This window comes from Tiliqua scincoides, chromosome 1, assembly GCF_035046505.1.
Source record: "Tiliqua scincoides isolate rTilSci1 chromosome 1, rTilSci1.hap2, whole genome shotgun sequence".
In the NCBI taxonomy this organism is placed as follows: Eukaryota; Metazoa; Chordata; class Lepidosauria; order Squamata; family Scincidae; genus Tiliqua; species Tiliqua scincoides.
In genome coordinates this window covers 232,931,099-232,946,650 of record NC_089821.1, presented here as the reverse complement: position 1 = coordinate 232,946,650, position 15,552 = coordinate 232,931,099, and the positions used below count along the sequence as shown (strand labels likewise).

General features: G+C 45.4%; 1 protein-coding gene across 3 annotated transcripts in view; it reads right to left on the bottom strand.

Annotated features, from left to right (window-relative positions):
* SDCCAG8 (SHH signaling and ciliogenesis regulator SDCCAG8) overlaps positions 1-15,552 on the bottom strand; it is a 150,644-nt gene that overhangs the window by 4,371 nt on the left and 130,721 nt on the right. For all 3 annotated transcript variants that reach the window (XM_066617459.1, XM_066617466.1, XM_066617477.1), the window contains one exon: positions 8,665-8,791. In XM_066617459.1, coding sequence (XP_066473556.1) covers positions 8,665-8,791 — 127 coding nt within the window. The remainder of the gene's footprint in view (positions 1-8,664; positions 8,792-15,552) is intronic.

Sequence of the window (15,552 nt, the reverse complement as noted above, 5' to 3'; positions counted from 1 at the left end):
AAATCTTTGGAAGAGGAAGCACCAGCCCCTTAAGCAGTCCTGAGCCACTGGCTGAACCACATGCTAAGAGTTCTTTCCGAGCAGCAAGATGTGTTTACAGAGGCTTAAATATTTAAGTGCTTCAGGTCCAGAAGCTGAAACAGGATAACTGATATCACTTGCCAGCATTTTCTTTGAACAAAGCCTGTTTCAAACAAAGTTCCCAGCAGCAGTTCAGCATGATGGCTGTGGTGCAGGGGATAACTGAACTAGAAAAACCAGAGGTGGGCTTCTCAGTCATTTTGTCACTTGCCAGATACAAGGCACATGGGCCATATCTTGCTGTGGTTAAGGGGGAAAACAGTTGATCAGGGATCAATTGCAGGGGATGTGGAAATGCTTTTTAAACAACTATTTCCAAGACTTGTGCTTGTCCTGGACCTGCTGCCCTTTTTCTTTGAGAGGCCAAAAATAATGGTAATACTTTGTTCCAGGAAGGGGGGGGGGGAACACTAGGTTTCTATGACCTCTAAACATAGTCCTTGTTTAGCCTCAAATAACAGAGCCCTTCTTCTGGGGTCCTGTCTCTTTTCCTGGAAAGAGTGGTGGGTTTCTGCCAGGCTACTGTTGACTGTGAATTTTTCAGACTATACAGGGGCTGGGCAGCTACATCATGACAGGAAGCTGGCTTGATGCTATTAAAAACCAAGCAAAAATGGCCTCTGGCAGAAAGGCTGGTTTGCAGCTTTTAAATGATTGCTATGAATGGCTATCAGCATACTACTTCTCAAGCGATATTTTGGCACTTCAGTCCAAACAGAAGAAGCTGGAAGATCTATTGATGAATATGCACAATACTGAAATGTTTCTATACAATATGTGGAAACTGAAGGGAAATATGCCTGCTGGTTTTCTCCACTTCTCATAGCATGGTCCAGGGCATAGTATCTAAAAGACTCTGGGTGCAATCCTAACCCCTTATGTCAGTGCTTTGAGGTAAGGAAACAAACATTCCCGTACTTTGAGGAGGCCTCCATGAGTGACACCCAGCTGCAGGATGCAGCACATGTCCCATTGGCACTGCTATGCCAGTACTGACATAAGGGGTTAGGATTGTGCCCTATGGCAGCAATGCAGAAATGCCCAAACTGCAGAACCAGATGAATAATCAAGGCAAACTCAAGCCTCACTCTGTGGAAGCATCACAAAGGCAAGGGCATATTCCTGCCCATTCATTTCCAGTGCTGACTTGGAGGTACTTGGTTTATGTCTGCAGGGATCCAGTGTGTCATCTAGTGCAGCCTCACCACTACTACGTCCTATTGAGCTTCACCCCATCAAAACTGGAAGGAGAAACATGAGGCAGCTAGGATATTCTAATGAGACTAGCAACCCAATCTTAAAGTGGCTAGTGCCACCAGAATACTAGTTCCAGTGGGACTAGGTGCTTTCCTGCAGTCATAAAATGTGACACGCCACAGCGAGCTGCCAACTCCATGTGCCAGAAACCTCCAGACACTCACCTGCCCTGATAAGTAAGTCTAGGGGATAGGAGGAAGGCATATCGAGATCAAGAAGGTGGCAGGTTCGGTGGCAGCAGTGTCCGCCAAATCCAAAGCCCTTTCTGGGCTTGGTCCGCCTTCACAGGTCCATGTGAACTTGTGCCAGGTCCAAGGAGACCCAGTGGGCTGTCATGGGGTTACCCTGGGGCAACCCTAAGGAGGCCTCTGGAGGCTGAAACTTTCCTGGAGGATACAGTAGGATAAACTCACCACATGGGGAGTTGCACTGGATTGGACTTCAGTTTTCTCCTTTCTATTCGGTTTAAGGTGTGTCTTGTATTATTACCACCCAAGCCTGCTTCTACACAGTATCTGGAACTTTCCCCTGGCAACTGGTCTCAATATGCAGAGATCTCCAGGCCAACTGTTCATAGCGCCAAGAAAGGTACAGTGCTGCCATGGAAACGTGCCATGTAAAGGAACTAATTCACACTGGCACAGTAGTTTACAAATGCTGCAACTTCTCATGAATGAAGTTTTTGGTTGTACCTAACACAGAGGAAATGGCCCTTGGATTCAATGGAGGAAGCTGCAGCATTTTTAGGAATGCAGGAAGCCAAAGCATCTTAGGTTATCTATATATACAGTCGTTATGCATGAGGCTACGGAAGAGCTCATCCTGTTTACTTTCTTCCTCTGGTTCTTGAAATGGCAAGGGTGTTCACTTGAGCGCTCCAATCTAGTCTCCCTCTGATGATTTTGGGGAGATGTGGTTCTAAGATGCTTAAGGGGGGCAGTTCTGAGGTCTGACAACAAGTTAATTCCACAGGACTGGATCAGAAGGAGAGGTGAGTGACTCCTCTCAACCAACTGCCATCTGGCTCGTCGATTTCACCAGGAGGCCTGTTGCACTGGCTTGGATGGGGTTAATTCCTACAGGGCTATTGCCCCTGCTGGAACGGTTTCCAGTAGCGACCACTGCAGTTGGTTGCATCAGATGACAAGGTGAGGCAGTGATGTTCTCTCTGTTGGCGTGGCTGGGAGCAGTTGCCATGGGATATCCTTGAACCTTTCCTCTCAGAAATGTCTGCCTCAGTGGCTGTTCCATTTGGTGTATTATCATGTAACCATTACCTATGTCTTGGTACTTGAATTTACGTATTTTCTCCACTCTCACACTTTTTTTTCTTTGGTACTGTACTTATTTAGACTATAAGCCATTATTTTAAATTCTATATGACCTTGAATTCTCTAGTGAATCGAGATCTTTCACACTAAAACAAAGTCTCTCTGTGTGTGTAATTGTGAAGTGGAGAAGTCTGTTTGGGTAGTTCCAGAACTTGCAGAAGCTACCTGTACAGTGCCAAGCACCCCTCTGCCCCCATCCCCGAAGGTCAACAGAGGAACCACAACAAAGTAAGTGCTTCTGAGGCAGGAATTGGGGCTAGGAAATTGCATTCGGTTTCATTGTCCTTATTGCCTGTTTTGCTTATTTGATCTCCCTATTTCGTTTTTGTCTTCTTTAATAAGCTCTTGTTATTTTTTCAAGATACTTGCCTGTTTCATTTAGCCAGAGCTATTGCCCTGTATTCACTGACATGTTCCTTGGGGGTGAACACTACTAAAGCCAAAAGGTGCAAAGGAAATGAAGGTGGCTGGGCTTGTAGCTTCTCAGATCACTTCCTATAGCAACCATGCTGAGGAAAAGGGGAGATTTGAGCTTACCTGTGAATTCCGCTTGTCGGTGGTCTCCATGGCAGGGATCAGTCTTTGACATCTGGGAAGCTCCTCCCTCTCAGGCAGGCAGGTCAGATTACAAAGTCTTCCTGATGGGAGGGGCTCCCTCAATTCCCCAGACTACAAAAGCCTCGATGGCCCCCTCCCCAGATCAGTTCTGTCTTGGACTTGCTCAGGTAGATGTCCATTCTTGAAGTCCAATGTGTCGAAAAGCCATCTGGATGAACTCCAGTGACCTAAATCTCAACATTCTGAACCAAGAAAGGCCAGGACCATACTGTATCCCAGTTCAGGGACCTAATAAGGACCTGTCAGGGATGTTTCGTCCTTATCTTCTACCACCCCATTGTTTTGTGCTTGCTGTCTTTTTTTTAAATGCTTCAGGCTGTGAGGGTGGGCGAACTGACCCTGCCATGGAGACCACCAAGAAGGAAAATTCACAGGTAAGCTCAAATTTCCCCTTTCTCTGGTGGAATCTCCATGGCAGGGTCAGTCCTTGACATCTGGGAAATACCCAAGCCGTGCCTCCTCAAGGGTGGGAGCTGCCCGAAGCATCTGAAACTATGCTCTACAGCATGCGCCTGGCAAAGGCAGTGTCCCTGGAAGCATAGGCGTCTGCCTAGTAGTGCTTAATGAACATATGGGGGGGGGGAGCTGCAGGTGGTTGCTCTATAAACCGTCTCCAAAGACAAAAAACACTCTGAATGCTAGAGGTAGCAGCACCTCTTAGCGAATGAGAAACTATGCCCTGAGGCAGCTCCCTTCCATGAGCCCTGTAGGCTTCAACTATTGCATCCCTTACGCATCTGGGGATGGTGGATGGTGAAACTTTAAATCTCTGTTTGCCTTGTGCAGCAAAAAACAGCTTTCATATGACTGAAGGTAGAGCTTCTGGAGATATACTCCCTGTCCAGCACACATCCAAAATGTGCCAATCCCACTCTCTAGGTTGAAAGGTTTGGAAAGACAGACAGGATCTGGTAAACAAAGAATTAACCTTGGGTAGGGTTGGTGAGGAGAACTACCCTGTTCTTCTGAAACAGACACAAGTCCTAGCTACAGAAAAAACTGTCAATGCAGACACCCATCTAGATGATGTTATTCCCACTAAAAAAAGGGCAGTTTTCTGGGAAGATAGGTCTAGTTCTCAAGGCATTAACACAGCTTCCTTTCAGGCCTAAGTTCCACAAAGGGACCCTGGTCACCAGAGAGGTTGGTCAAGGCCACTCCGCTAGTGAATTTTCCAACATGAGGTTAGGAAGAACAGGAGTCAACCCTTAGGATACCCCAATATACATGAAATTGCGAATACTTATCAGAGTGGCTGTACTCAGACCCTTATCCAGACCTGCCTAAAGGAACTCTAAGAGTTCCCTCACTTTAATTTTCTCTGGATGGACCTGGTTTTGGAAACACCAGCTCATCAACCCCTTCTGGGAAGAATATAAACCCTCTAGATGGCCCTCCTATCAGCAAGTAGGATCTTGAGAACTAACTCTCAATACCTTAAGTTAGGACAGTGTATGTCGCTCAAGTTCCATACAGTTAGCTGCAGTGTTGCTTTCTTAGGATGGATGCTGGGATCCTGAGATAGCAGGTTCAGCCTCAGTGGAAGGTGAAAAGGCTGGTATACTCAGGGAACCTTGAGGTTGGAAACCCCTTCCAACGTTATCTTTAGTAACACCCTTAGAACATCTCTGATAGGAAGGAAAGCATGCAGAACACCTCAGGGCCAAGGGAGATGAAGGGTGTTCAACCCTTTGGCAACTCCCTTGGAAAAGAATCTCATCAGCTGGTTGCAGTGTCTGCTTACACAACAGGTCTAGCACCAGTTGCCCAAATCCTCTCTCAGGCTGATCACCAGTCGAACCAGCACTTTCCCCAATGCTCTGGGGAAAGGGAACTTGACCCTGCATACACTAAAGCAGAGACTCAGGCATGTTGTTGCGTCCCTGGAAGCCATGAGGGAACCATGACTCACAAAATGGAGTCCTTAAGGCACTCCTCAGCAAATGCTGTGGAGAAAAGGCAAAGCTTGGAGCGTGTCACAGGCTGGGTGCCAGTCTTCTCTTAAGTCTGCCTGACCCTCAGCGTGCCAAAGTACAGAGCACAGTCAACAAGAGTCTGCCAGCTCCTGAACCCTCCTTCTGAAGGTCTGTGTCGCCCTCTGCCTGGCCCTCACGGGGTCTTGGCAGCACCTTACCTGCTGTGTGGTGCTTTGGCAGGAAACAGGTTTGTCTTGGCTTCGCCCTCTGACAAGCACCGCTGTTTGAGCAGGAATCGGGAGAGTAGATCTGCCTTCTCCACACAGCTTCTGGGTAGCAACCTACTGCTGTGGTGCAGTTTTGGCAGGAAAAATACAGCCCACTGCTGTGGTGCTGTCATCCACCGCCAAGAATCGCCCTGCAGCCAGGCTCCTATGCTGTTCCCAAAACCAGGGGGAAGCATGAGCCCTATAGTTGTCCGGCTGCTAGAAGGGTGAGAAGCAACCCCATTTTCTGCCCCAACAAGGACGGCAGTCAGGGGAGCTCAGGCAGGACGGTTGCAGTCCTTTTCCTCACAACTTGTTTAAAGGTAAAGAAGGGGCCAAAGTCCCAGAAAAAAACAGTTTTGAAGGTTAGGTAAGCTGACCAAGAAAAAACCCAATCTACCGTGCCTAGAGGCAAGGTCAGTCTGGGGAATCGAGAGAGCCCCTCCCATCAGGAAGACTTTGTAACCTGAGCTGCCTGCCTGAGAGGGAGGAGCTTCCCAGATGTCAAGGACTGACCCTGCCATGGAGATTCCACCGGAGCAACCCAATACAGTAGAACCTCCAAAGTTGACCGCCTCTCTATATTGACCACCTCTCTATATTGACCTAATTTTCACAGTATGGACAGACACTGCATATACACTATGGGAGACCCTCTATATTGACCACCTCCATAAGTTGTATCTTGACCACTTTGACCATTGCACAGAGCATTAATTTACCCTCTGTAAGTTGCCCACTGAACGCGATACTATGGGCCTGTGTTTTGTATGGTTTGTCCCATCTTGGAAAAGTTAGAAGCCATGTGACAATCCCTCCCCTACGCCTACATGCTAGCGTGTGTGCAAAAGGGTTTTTATAGGTGGGCACACTGCACCTGTGCTGGCTGCCGATTGTACCTGGACACGTACCAAGTTGCGAGGGACATGAGATTGCTTGTGCATAGTGAAGCCACTGTCCTTTCACTTTGGTTCTCATCACCAGTGCATTACACTTATATGGAAACACAACTGCTATTTTGCTGCCTATTCTCCCAGTTTGGAGAGATCCTTCTGGAGCACTTCACAATCCCTTCTGGTCTTCACCACTCAGAAAAGTTTAGTATCATCCACAAACTTATCCACCTCCCTGCTTATCCCTTTTTCCAGGTCATTTATGAAGATGTTGAAAAGCATCAGTCCCAGGACAGATCCTTGAGGCACTCCATTTTCCACCTCTCTCCACTTTTTTTGTCAATTGCCCATTGACACCCACTCTCTGTTTCCTGGTCCTCAACCAGTTCCCAATCCATGAGAGGACCTGTCCTCTTATTCCCTGACTGTGGAGTTTTTTCAACAGCTTTAAGTGAGGGACCGTATCAAACACCTTCTGGCATTTAGTGAATCTGAGGAGACCCAGTGGAGGCCAGGCAGCCTAAGTAAAAAAGTGTTTTGGTTTTTTTTAGCTGTTGGGACTATAACATGCTACGGGCTGGCAAGGGGTAGCATTGGTCTGCCTGTCTGCTATGAAACCAAGTAATTTTTTAACTTATGAATTTTCAGGGTTTTTTTAAAACACTGATTGTGGGCTGTTTATTCTGTCTCTTGATATAGATATAGATGATATAAATAGCAAGCATCAAAAGAGGATCAATTCTTATTGATATTTGCAATAAAACTTTTAAAAAATCCAATCTTTTAAAAAATCCAAAAATAACTTGGCCTTGCATTTGTTGTCCTGGGAGCTAAACATGATAATATTTAAATGCCTTTTTCCCATATGTTGACCACCTCCCTATGTTGACCAATTTCTCAAGTCCCTTGGGTGGTCAACTTAAAGAGGTTCTACTGTAATTGGGTTACCCTTTAGATGGGTGATAGGTTGAGGAAGGGGCTCCCTTTCTGATCTTTTCCCTTCCTGGTGGTAGCATCTACCTCTTTTTTGGGTGGCTCCTCATTACATGGAAGATTCAGAGTGCACTGAAAGGTAAGATACATGGGCTGTGTGCCTTGCTTCTTCTTTCATTCCTGCAAGATGAGCTGTGGAGACCTCATAGAATCACCACAAGTACATTGGCAGAAAGGTAATATATAAATGTAGCAAATAAATACAATTTCAAACCTGTCAACCCAGCAAATGTTTAGAAAGATTCTTTGTAAGATAATAAAAAAATCTCTAGAGTGGCTTAAAGTAGGGAGCAGCAGGTTAAAGGAGAGTTCTCCACATGTCACACTTCAGGGTGACATAATTCTTTGCGTGACATTTCTGATAAGAATGTCCTCACCTGGACAGATTTCAAGTCCTTTCAGAGGATTATAGAAGAGCAGATACTAAATTTTTAAGTCACGGGTTCCCCACCTGGACTCTAAACATGATTCTTAAATCTCAGGGTCTTGACTAGATCACACTCCCATTTGTGCAGTCTTGCTTGATTCAAGATGGTGGCACCTGGAAAAGCCAGTATGAGTTCGCTGCAGCGCCCTTGAGTGTTATGGCACACAGTTTAGGAACCACTGCTAAGGATCAAAGTATACATTATATCCACCTTATTCCTCCCTGCACTAGGGAAAGAAGCAGAGAACTAACTAGCAGAAAAAGGCATGCATTCCATATCTGGTAAATTGCTGAATGCAGAGCACAAGTATTTGTCCCACCTGGAGAAAGTATGCTGCTCCACCCACAAATAGCCATTTCTAGAGATCTCAAGTGCTTGGCTCAGTCAAATTTGAAGGAAAGACTAATCACTTTATTTTACACACACACAAACCCAGGACCTGGAAGCCTTTAGCTTCAAACTAATTTACACTTTAGGAATTATTCTGTTTCAACAAATTAATTTTGAGCCCATGAATATCACAATACTCTATGATATTCCAGGCCCAAATGCATAAAGATACAGTGTAACTACAGAGACACCACTGAATAATCACAACCAGATTATATGGATGAGGGCTATGCTTTTGTTTTATAGCTGGATTTCAAAAGAGCTCTTTTCCATGGTCTTAGTGAAGCAGAAGGGACTAGGAGGTGGGAAATTCCAGAAACCCTGGTGCAGGCTTAAGAACATCAAGATCCACTGCTGTTCAGAGCTGATGAGAAATATCAATTTCAAAGACCCATCACTGTCTGAAACTTCATTGTACCAGCTGCTTCATTTTGCTTGCCAAACATTTTTCTCAACATTTTGTTAACTTTGCCCCTGTTGTTTGGGGGTACCTGAGTCCGTAGCAAGTCCACCTCTTCTGTAAGCATTTGCCTCTCCTTATATAACTGGTTCTGTTTGTTCAGCAACTCCACCAACTGCTGAGCACTGGTCTGGCAATGCTTGTCGAGTTGGTGTAACCTGGATAAAATACATAGAAGAGGTTGCTCCAGTGAGTTCATTACCAGAGTGCAGTTGTACAAATACACAGCAAAGGCCTCTTGTCACACTGAAGGCGAGCAAGTATGCAGGGGGTATCCTTAGATAACACCTTTTTCTGTGACATTGTTTACACTTTTATGTTATACACTTGTGTATACACTTTTATATCAAAGTCTTATTTCATAAATCACTGTTGCCATTAAGTAATATCATAACATCAGTGTAGAAAGATTACCCAGTGTAGAAAGTGTAGATATATTATCAAGTATCCAGTTACATGGAAGATATTTCTGAGCTATTACTAGTAATAGCTAGTAATCCAGCTAGTAATTCAGACTTTACATATACAGGTCTGGATTGAGGTTTGTGGAGACCCTAGTAGTCCATACATTAATAGATGTCAAACTCGTACAGTATTGACCATTCCAGTGAGATTAAAGATACAGAGTTGGATCTAAAAAGTTCCCCCCATGACATGTAGAAAGTGTCTATTGCTCATGGGACCATTGTTTTACAACTTGCACTGGAGTGTTGCGTGACAAAAATGACATTAGACATAGTCTACTTCCACAGGAGAATAACCTCTTACACGAGCAGAAGCATGAGGACTGCTGCTACAAAATCTCTTTAGTATTGCCTGTGTGAACTCTTCAACAAGCTTTTTGGGCAGCACCTGCAGAATAGCACTTGGGGCCATTTGGCTGCTGGTCCTGATTCCTTCAAGTCATCCTATACTAATCAGATTTGTGTTTTGTGTTCAGACTTAAAAAAAAAAATCAAACAGATGGTCCTGAATGTATCAAGATGACAGAGCTGGCCCCTTTCTCAGTTTTGCTTGAATTACAGGTGGGGCCTCTGTATCAGTGGATTGTGTATCTTCAGATCTGGCTCAACATAGTTCCCCCTGCATTCAGCCAGATTTGGCCCTACCTGAGCCCTCTGGAGGCAACCGGAGCCGTGCCTTCAGGGGCTTTTCACAGGCCTCAGAATGTCTTATATGTCATTAAAATGTCACGTCCGGTTTCCTCAGGAAATCGGAAGTAGCATTTTTCAGCCAAAAAGACCATTCTCTGTGGGTTTCAGAAAACCCTCCAGAAGGTTTGGAGGACTTAAGGGGCCAAAGATCACAGATTTTATTGTATGCAATTTTCTGTATCCACGGGTGGTCCAAGAATGGATTCCCTGCGGTTACGGAGGCCCCATCTCTACTCAGGCACCACTCTGAAGCTAGAAGTTTAATCCACTGCAAGAACTTGTACTGTATTGATATAAATATTTATTTAGTAAAGAGGTATCACCACTCCTGTGTTTTTGCAACAGGACTCATTTCTTGCCTTCAGAGATTGGGCATCCCTTAAAAATATGAAAGCATTGACACTTGCCTGTTTGGCCTAGTCCTGGCCTTGTGTGTGTTGGTTTGCATCCAGACAACCACTTGTCTGCAATGATAGATGCCATCACCAGTTTACCTGCCAAGTGATACTGAAGGCATGTAGGGGCACTCCCCAGTCCTTAAGGGTTCAGAGCAGTGCAAACCCATCAATGCTCTCTGCCCCCAAGGCCATAGGAAAATACTCAGTAATGTGGCTGAAACAGCCAAGACTGGATGGAGGTGAAGCAATTCCTTCATAAATTTATCAAGATAGGATAAATATTTAGGCTATGCTAAACTCAAAAGTACTTAAATAGGTTTACAGGTGACAGTGAAAAGCACTGCAGTAAGTAAAACATTATTTTTCACATGTAACCTTCCTGTATAAACTGTGTGCCCAATATAGCTTAGACATAACCATAAAATATGTCAATGACATATAAAAATAACTGGCTAGCTAGATATCAAATAAAATCAGGAAATAGAAGATGTAAAGTTAAAACTCAAGACATTGCAGCAACAGAGCCCAACCAGCTTCCAGGCCAGCCCTCCAATTCAGCCTTTTCCTGGCCATGGTGCAAATGTTCATGGGTGAGTACCCAAGTAGCAAAGGCATCTGCCTGGCCTGGCCTTCCTGTCTTTGTACCACTGTCACCCTGAGAGGGGCAGCTGAAACAGCTGGGGAAGCCAGATGCCCCCTCAAAATATATCGACCCAGGTGGATAATGAGATGCAAACCACTGCCAAGGTTGTTATTTCTTTCTAGGTGTGGGATTTCTCAGTGCTTTACAATTGCTGCCATTATAAAGATCACTCCCCCCCCCCCAGCAAACTCAACTCCTTCTACAGCTCCTTCTAGTTACTGGTTTTACATGTCACCAAATTGTTCATAATAAGTAGAGATATTCCCTTCCAATTTGCTATAAATATGCTGAAGTTTTGTGAGCAGTGGATGCTGAAGGGCAAAACGACATCCAGGAAAGACCAAACTTTTCCACTGTGCATGATCAGACGATGCAAGCAACGGATTTTAGCTTCGCTCTGCATTGCTGAATGTGCCATAGAAGCGATATTGAATTACAGTATCCAGCAGCAGCTAAATCACCAAATCCAATAGTCCCGCTGCACTTACTGGCACACATCTTAATTAGGTTTTAATATAAGTAATCTGATAACTACTGCTGGCTGGCCAGAGCTGAACTGTCAGCACTGGAAGCTTTGCTGCTCTTCCCATAGACAGTGGCAGTCTCCCTACTGACCCTTGTCAAAGAACCCCATCTGCTGGTTACCACGGTAACTGAAGGAGACCAATTGAGCTGAACAGAGAGACTCAGCATAAAGTCTGCAGCCAAAGGAATTTGACAAAAATGCAAAACATCACTCAGGAGAGGAAAGTCTCTGCACTGGGATTGGGTTTGTGGGGTAATACTAACAGCATGACTCAGTAGGTTACAAGCACAGCAGCGGATCAGGTAAACATTAGGAGACAGACAATGGTTTTTTCAGAGTGCTGAAGGTGATCAGTGTTTCTATTGTTTGAAAAAAAACACAAAAAACTTGTTTGACCAGTAAGATATAGGAAACATGCATACAACATGGGAAGTGAAGCCTCTCACTTTGAAAGTACTTTCATTTATGTTAAATAAATTATTTAAACCAGGGGTGTCAAACATGAGTTCCACGGGCCAGAAGCAATTTCTCTGGCCCCCGTTATAATTGGGTTCTCCTGCTTGTTAATTGGGCTCTCTCATATCTTGAAATTATGAACAAGGTTTACACATTTTCTCTTCTGTCATTTGCAGCCAATGAGCTTCTATGTGAGAACAAAATGCTTATTTCTGGCCATCATCTGCTTAATGATGGTACTTCCTGCTTAATGATGTAACTTCTGGCCCTCAGCAGGCACCATGAATGCTATTTGGCCCACTATATGAAATAAGTTTGAAACCCCTGCTTTAAACTCTCTTCTTTTGTGTTGGCAGACACAGAAGACGAAATTGACCCTGAGCTGAGCAGAGGTGTTGTCACTGCCCCCCCCCCCAGTTATGGCAGCTTCTCCCCCAAAGGGATTACTTTTGGAAGTGCAAATGGGGGGGAGGATGCTCCTCACCACCAAGAACAAAGGCCCAGGCCTCCATCCCAGCCACAAGCTGAGGCAGTGAAAGTGGATTGCACAGAGCTTGCCAACACATAAACAAGCTACTCTAGTGCTACCACCCTCACTGGATTCTTCAGAAGGGCCAATGCCTTTGGAAATAGCTTCCTTGTTTTTTATGATTTTCAAATCCTCTGTCAAAATGCAAGAGACTCCAGTGACACAGAAAGCCCTACACTGGAACAATATTGTACAAAACAAATGGATGGCAGCCTCTATCTTTCGCCCTTCAAGTTTACCTACTTTTTCTTTTCTTGCCTTTTCCCTTTATCTTTCCAGTCCATAAAATTAAAGATGGTAATCCTAGTATTAGGGTGGTTATGGGAACACAGCATGGGAAAAGTACAGGCTCATTTGTCCCAGTGTTCTCTACTTTCATGCCCACTTTTAAAATAGACTTCAACTACAGGAAGAAGCCAACCCTCCTGATCTCTGAATAAGCAAGCTAAGAACTAAATCACATAGCAACTTTAACAGCATAGAACAGCGGTCTCCAAACTGTGGGACCACTGTGTTTGAATAAAGCCTTTCCCATGCGGCACAGTGCTTACCGTTCTGTCCTGATCTCCTCACAAGCAGCTGCTTCTATTGCCCCAACAGGCTCTGCGCCCTGATTTCCAGGCACAGGCAGCTGCCCGGCACAAGTTTTTGAGGAGGTTAGAGGGAAAAATAAGAGGCTGCAGTGCAGAATAGTAACCATTTCACCGCACAGGGAAGGCTTTCATCAAACACTGGATCCGGCCTGTGGGCTGTAGTTGGAGCTTGCTGGTATACAACAGATGTGTCAAACATAAGGCCTGTGTGAGCCATATCTGTCCCATGGATATGCAGCCTACAGGATAACTGGGTTCTCCCATTGCCACCATCATAAGAACATAAGAACAGCCCCACTGGATCAGGCCATAGGCCCATCTAGTCCAGCTTCCTGTATCTCACAGCGGCCCAACAAATGCCCCAGGGAGCACACCAGATAACAAGAGACCTCATCCTGGTGCCCTTCCCTACATCTGGCATTCTGACTTAACCCATTCCTAAAATCAGGAGGTTGCGCATACACATCATGGCTTGTACCCCATAATGGATTTTTCCTCCAGAAACTCGTCCAATCCCCTTTTAAAGGCGTCTAGGCTAGACGCCAGCACCACATCCTGTGGCAAGGAGTTCCACAGACTGACCACGCGCTGAGTAAAGAAATATTTTCTTTTGTCTGTCCTAACCCGCCCAACACTCAATTTTAGTGGATGTCCCCTGGTTCTGGTATTATGTGAGAGTGTAAAGAGCATCTCCCTATCCACTCTGTCCATCCCCTGCATAATTTTGTATGTCTCAATCATGTCCCCCCTCAAGCGTCTCTTTTCTAGGCTGAAGAGGCCCAAACGCCGTAGCCTTTCCTCATAAGGAAGGTGCCCCAGCCCCGTAATCATCTTAGTCGCTCTCTTTTGCACCTTTTCCATTTCCACTATGTCTTTTTTGAGATGCGGCGACCAGAACTGGACACAATACTCTAGGTGTGGCCTTACCATCGATTTGTACAACGGCATTATAATACTAACCGTTTTGTTCTCAATACCTTTCCTAATGATCCCAAGCATAGAATTGGCCTTCTTCACTGCCACCGCACATTGGGTCGACACTTTCATCGACCTGTCCACCACCACCCCAAGATCTCTCTCCTGATCTGTCACAGACAGCTCAGAACCCATCAGCCTATATCTAAAGTTTTGATTTTTTGCCCCAATGTGCATGAGTTTACACTTACTGACATTGAAGCGCATCTGCCATTTTGCTGCCCATTCTGCCAGTCTGGAGAGATCCTTCTGGAGCTCCTCACAATCACTTCTGGTCTTTACCACTCGGAAAAGTTTGGTGTCGTCTGCAAACTTAGCCACTTCACTGCTCAACCCTGTCTCCAGGTCATTTATGAAGAGGTTGAAAAGCACCGGTCCCAGGACAGATCCTTGGGGCACACCGCTTTTCACCTCTCTCCATTGTGAAAATTGCCCATTGACACCCACTCTCTGCTTCCTGGCCTCCAACCAGTTCTCAATCCACGAGAGGACCTGTCCTCTAATTCCCTGACTGTGGAGTTTTTTCAGTAGCCTTTGGTGAGGGACCGTGTCAAATGCCTTCTGAAAGTCCAGATATATAATGTCCACGGGTTCTCCCGCATCCACATGCCTGTTGACCTTTTCAAAGAATTCTATAAGGTTTGTGAGGCAAGACTTACCCTTACAGAAGCCATGCTGACTCTCCCTCAGCAAGGCCTGTTCGTCTATGTGTTTTGAGATCCTATCTTTGATGAGGCATTCCACCATCTTACCCGGTATGGATGTTAGGCTGACCAGCCTATAGTTTCCCGGGTCCCCCCTCTTTCCCTTTTTAAAAATAGGCGTGACATTTGCTATCCTCCAATCTTCTGGTACTGTGGCCGTTTTGAGGGACAAGTTGCATACCTTAGTCAAGAGATCTGCAACTTCATTCTTCAATTCCTTAATAACCCTTGGGTGTATGCCATCAGGGCCCGGTGACTTATTGATCTTTAATTTATCAATGAGGTCTGAAACATCTTCTCTTTTAACCTCTATCTGACTTAACTCCTCGGTTAGGAGGGGCCGTTCGGGCAGCGGTTTCTGCCCGAGGTCTTCTGCCGTGAAGACAGATGCAAAGAACTCATTTAATTTCTCTGCCATCTCTAAGTCTCCTTTTATCTCCCCTTTCCCTCCCTCACCATCCAGAGGGCCAACCGCTTCTCTGGTGGGTTTCCTGCTTCTAACATATTTGAAGAAGCTTTTATTATTCCCCTTAATGTTGCTGGCCATGCGTTCCTCATAGTCTCGCTTGGCCTCCCCTATCACCTTCTTACATTTCTTTTGCCACAGTTTATGTTCCTTTTTATTCTCTTCATTAGGGCAAGACTTCCATTTACGGAAGGAAGCTTCCTTGCCCTTCACAGCCTCTCTAACTTGGCTGGTTAGCCATGCGGGCACTCTCCTGGATTTAGTGGAACCCTTCTTTCTTTGCGGTATACACCTCTGCTGGGCCTCTATTACTGTTGTTTTAAGCAGCCTCCATGCACTCTGGAGAGATTGGACTCTTTTTACCCTCCCTTTCAACCTCCTTCTAACCAGCCTCCTCATTTGAGGGAAGTCCGCCCGTCGGAAGTCAAGGGTTTTTGTTAGGGATTTGCCTGGTATTCTTCCCCCAACGTGCACG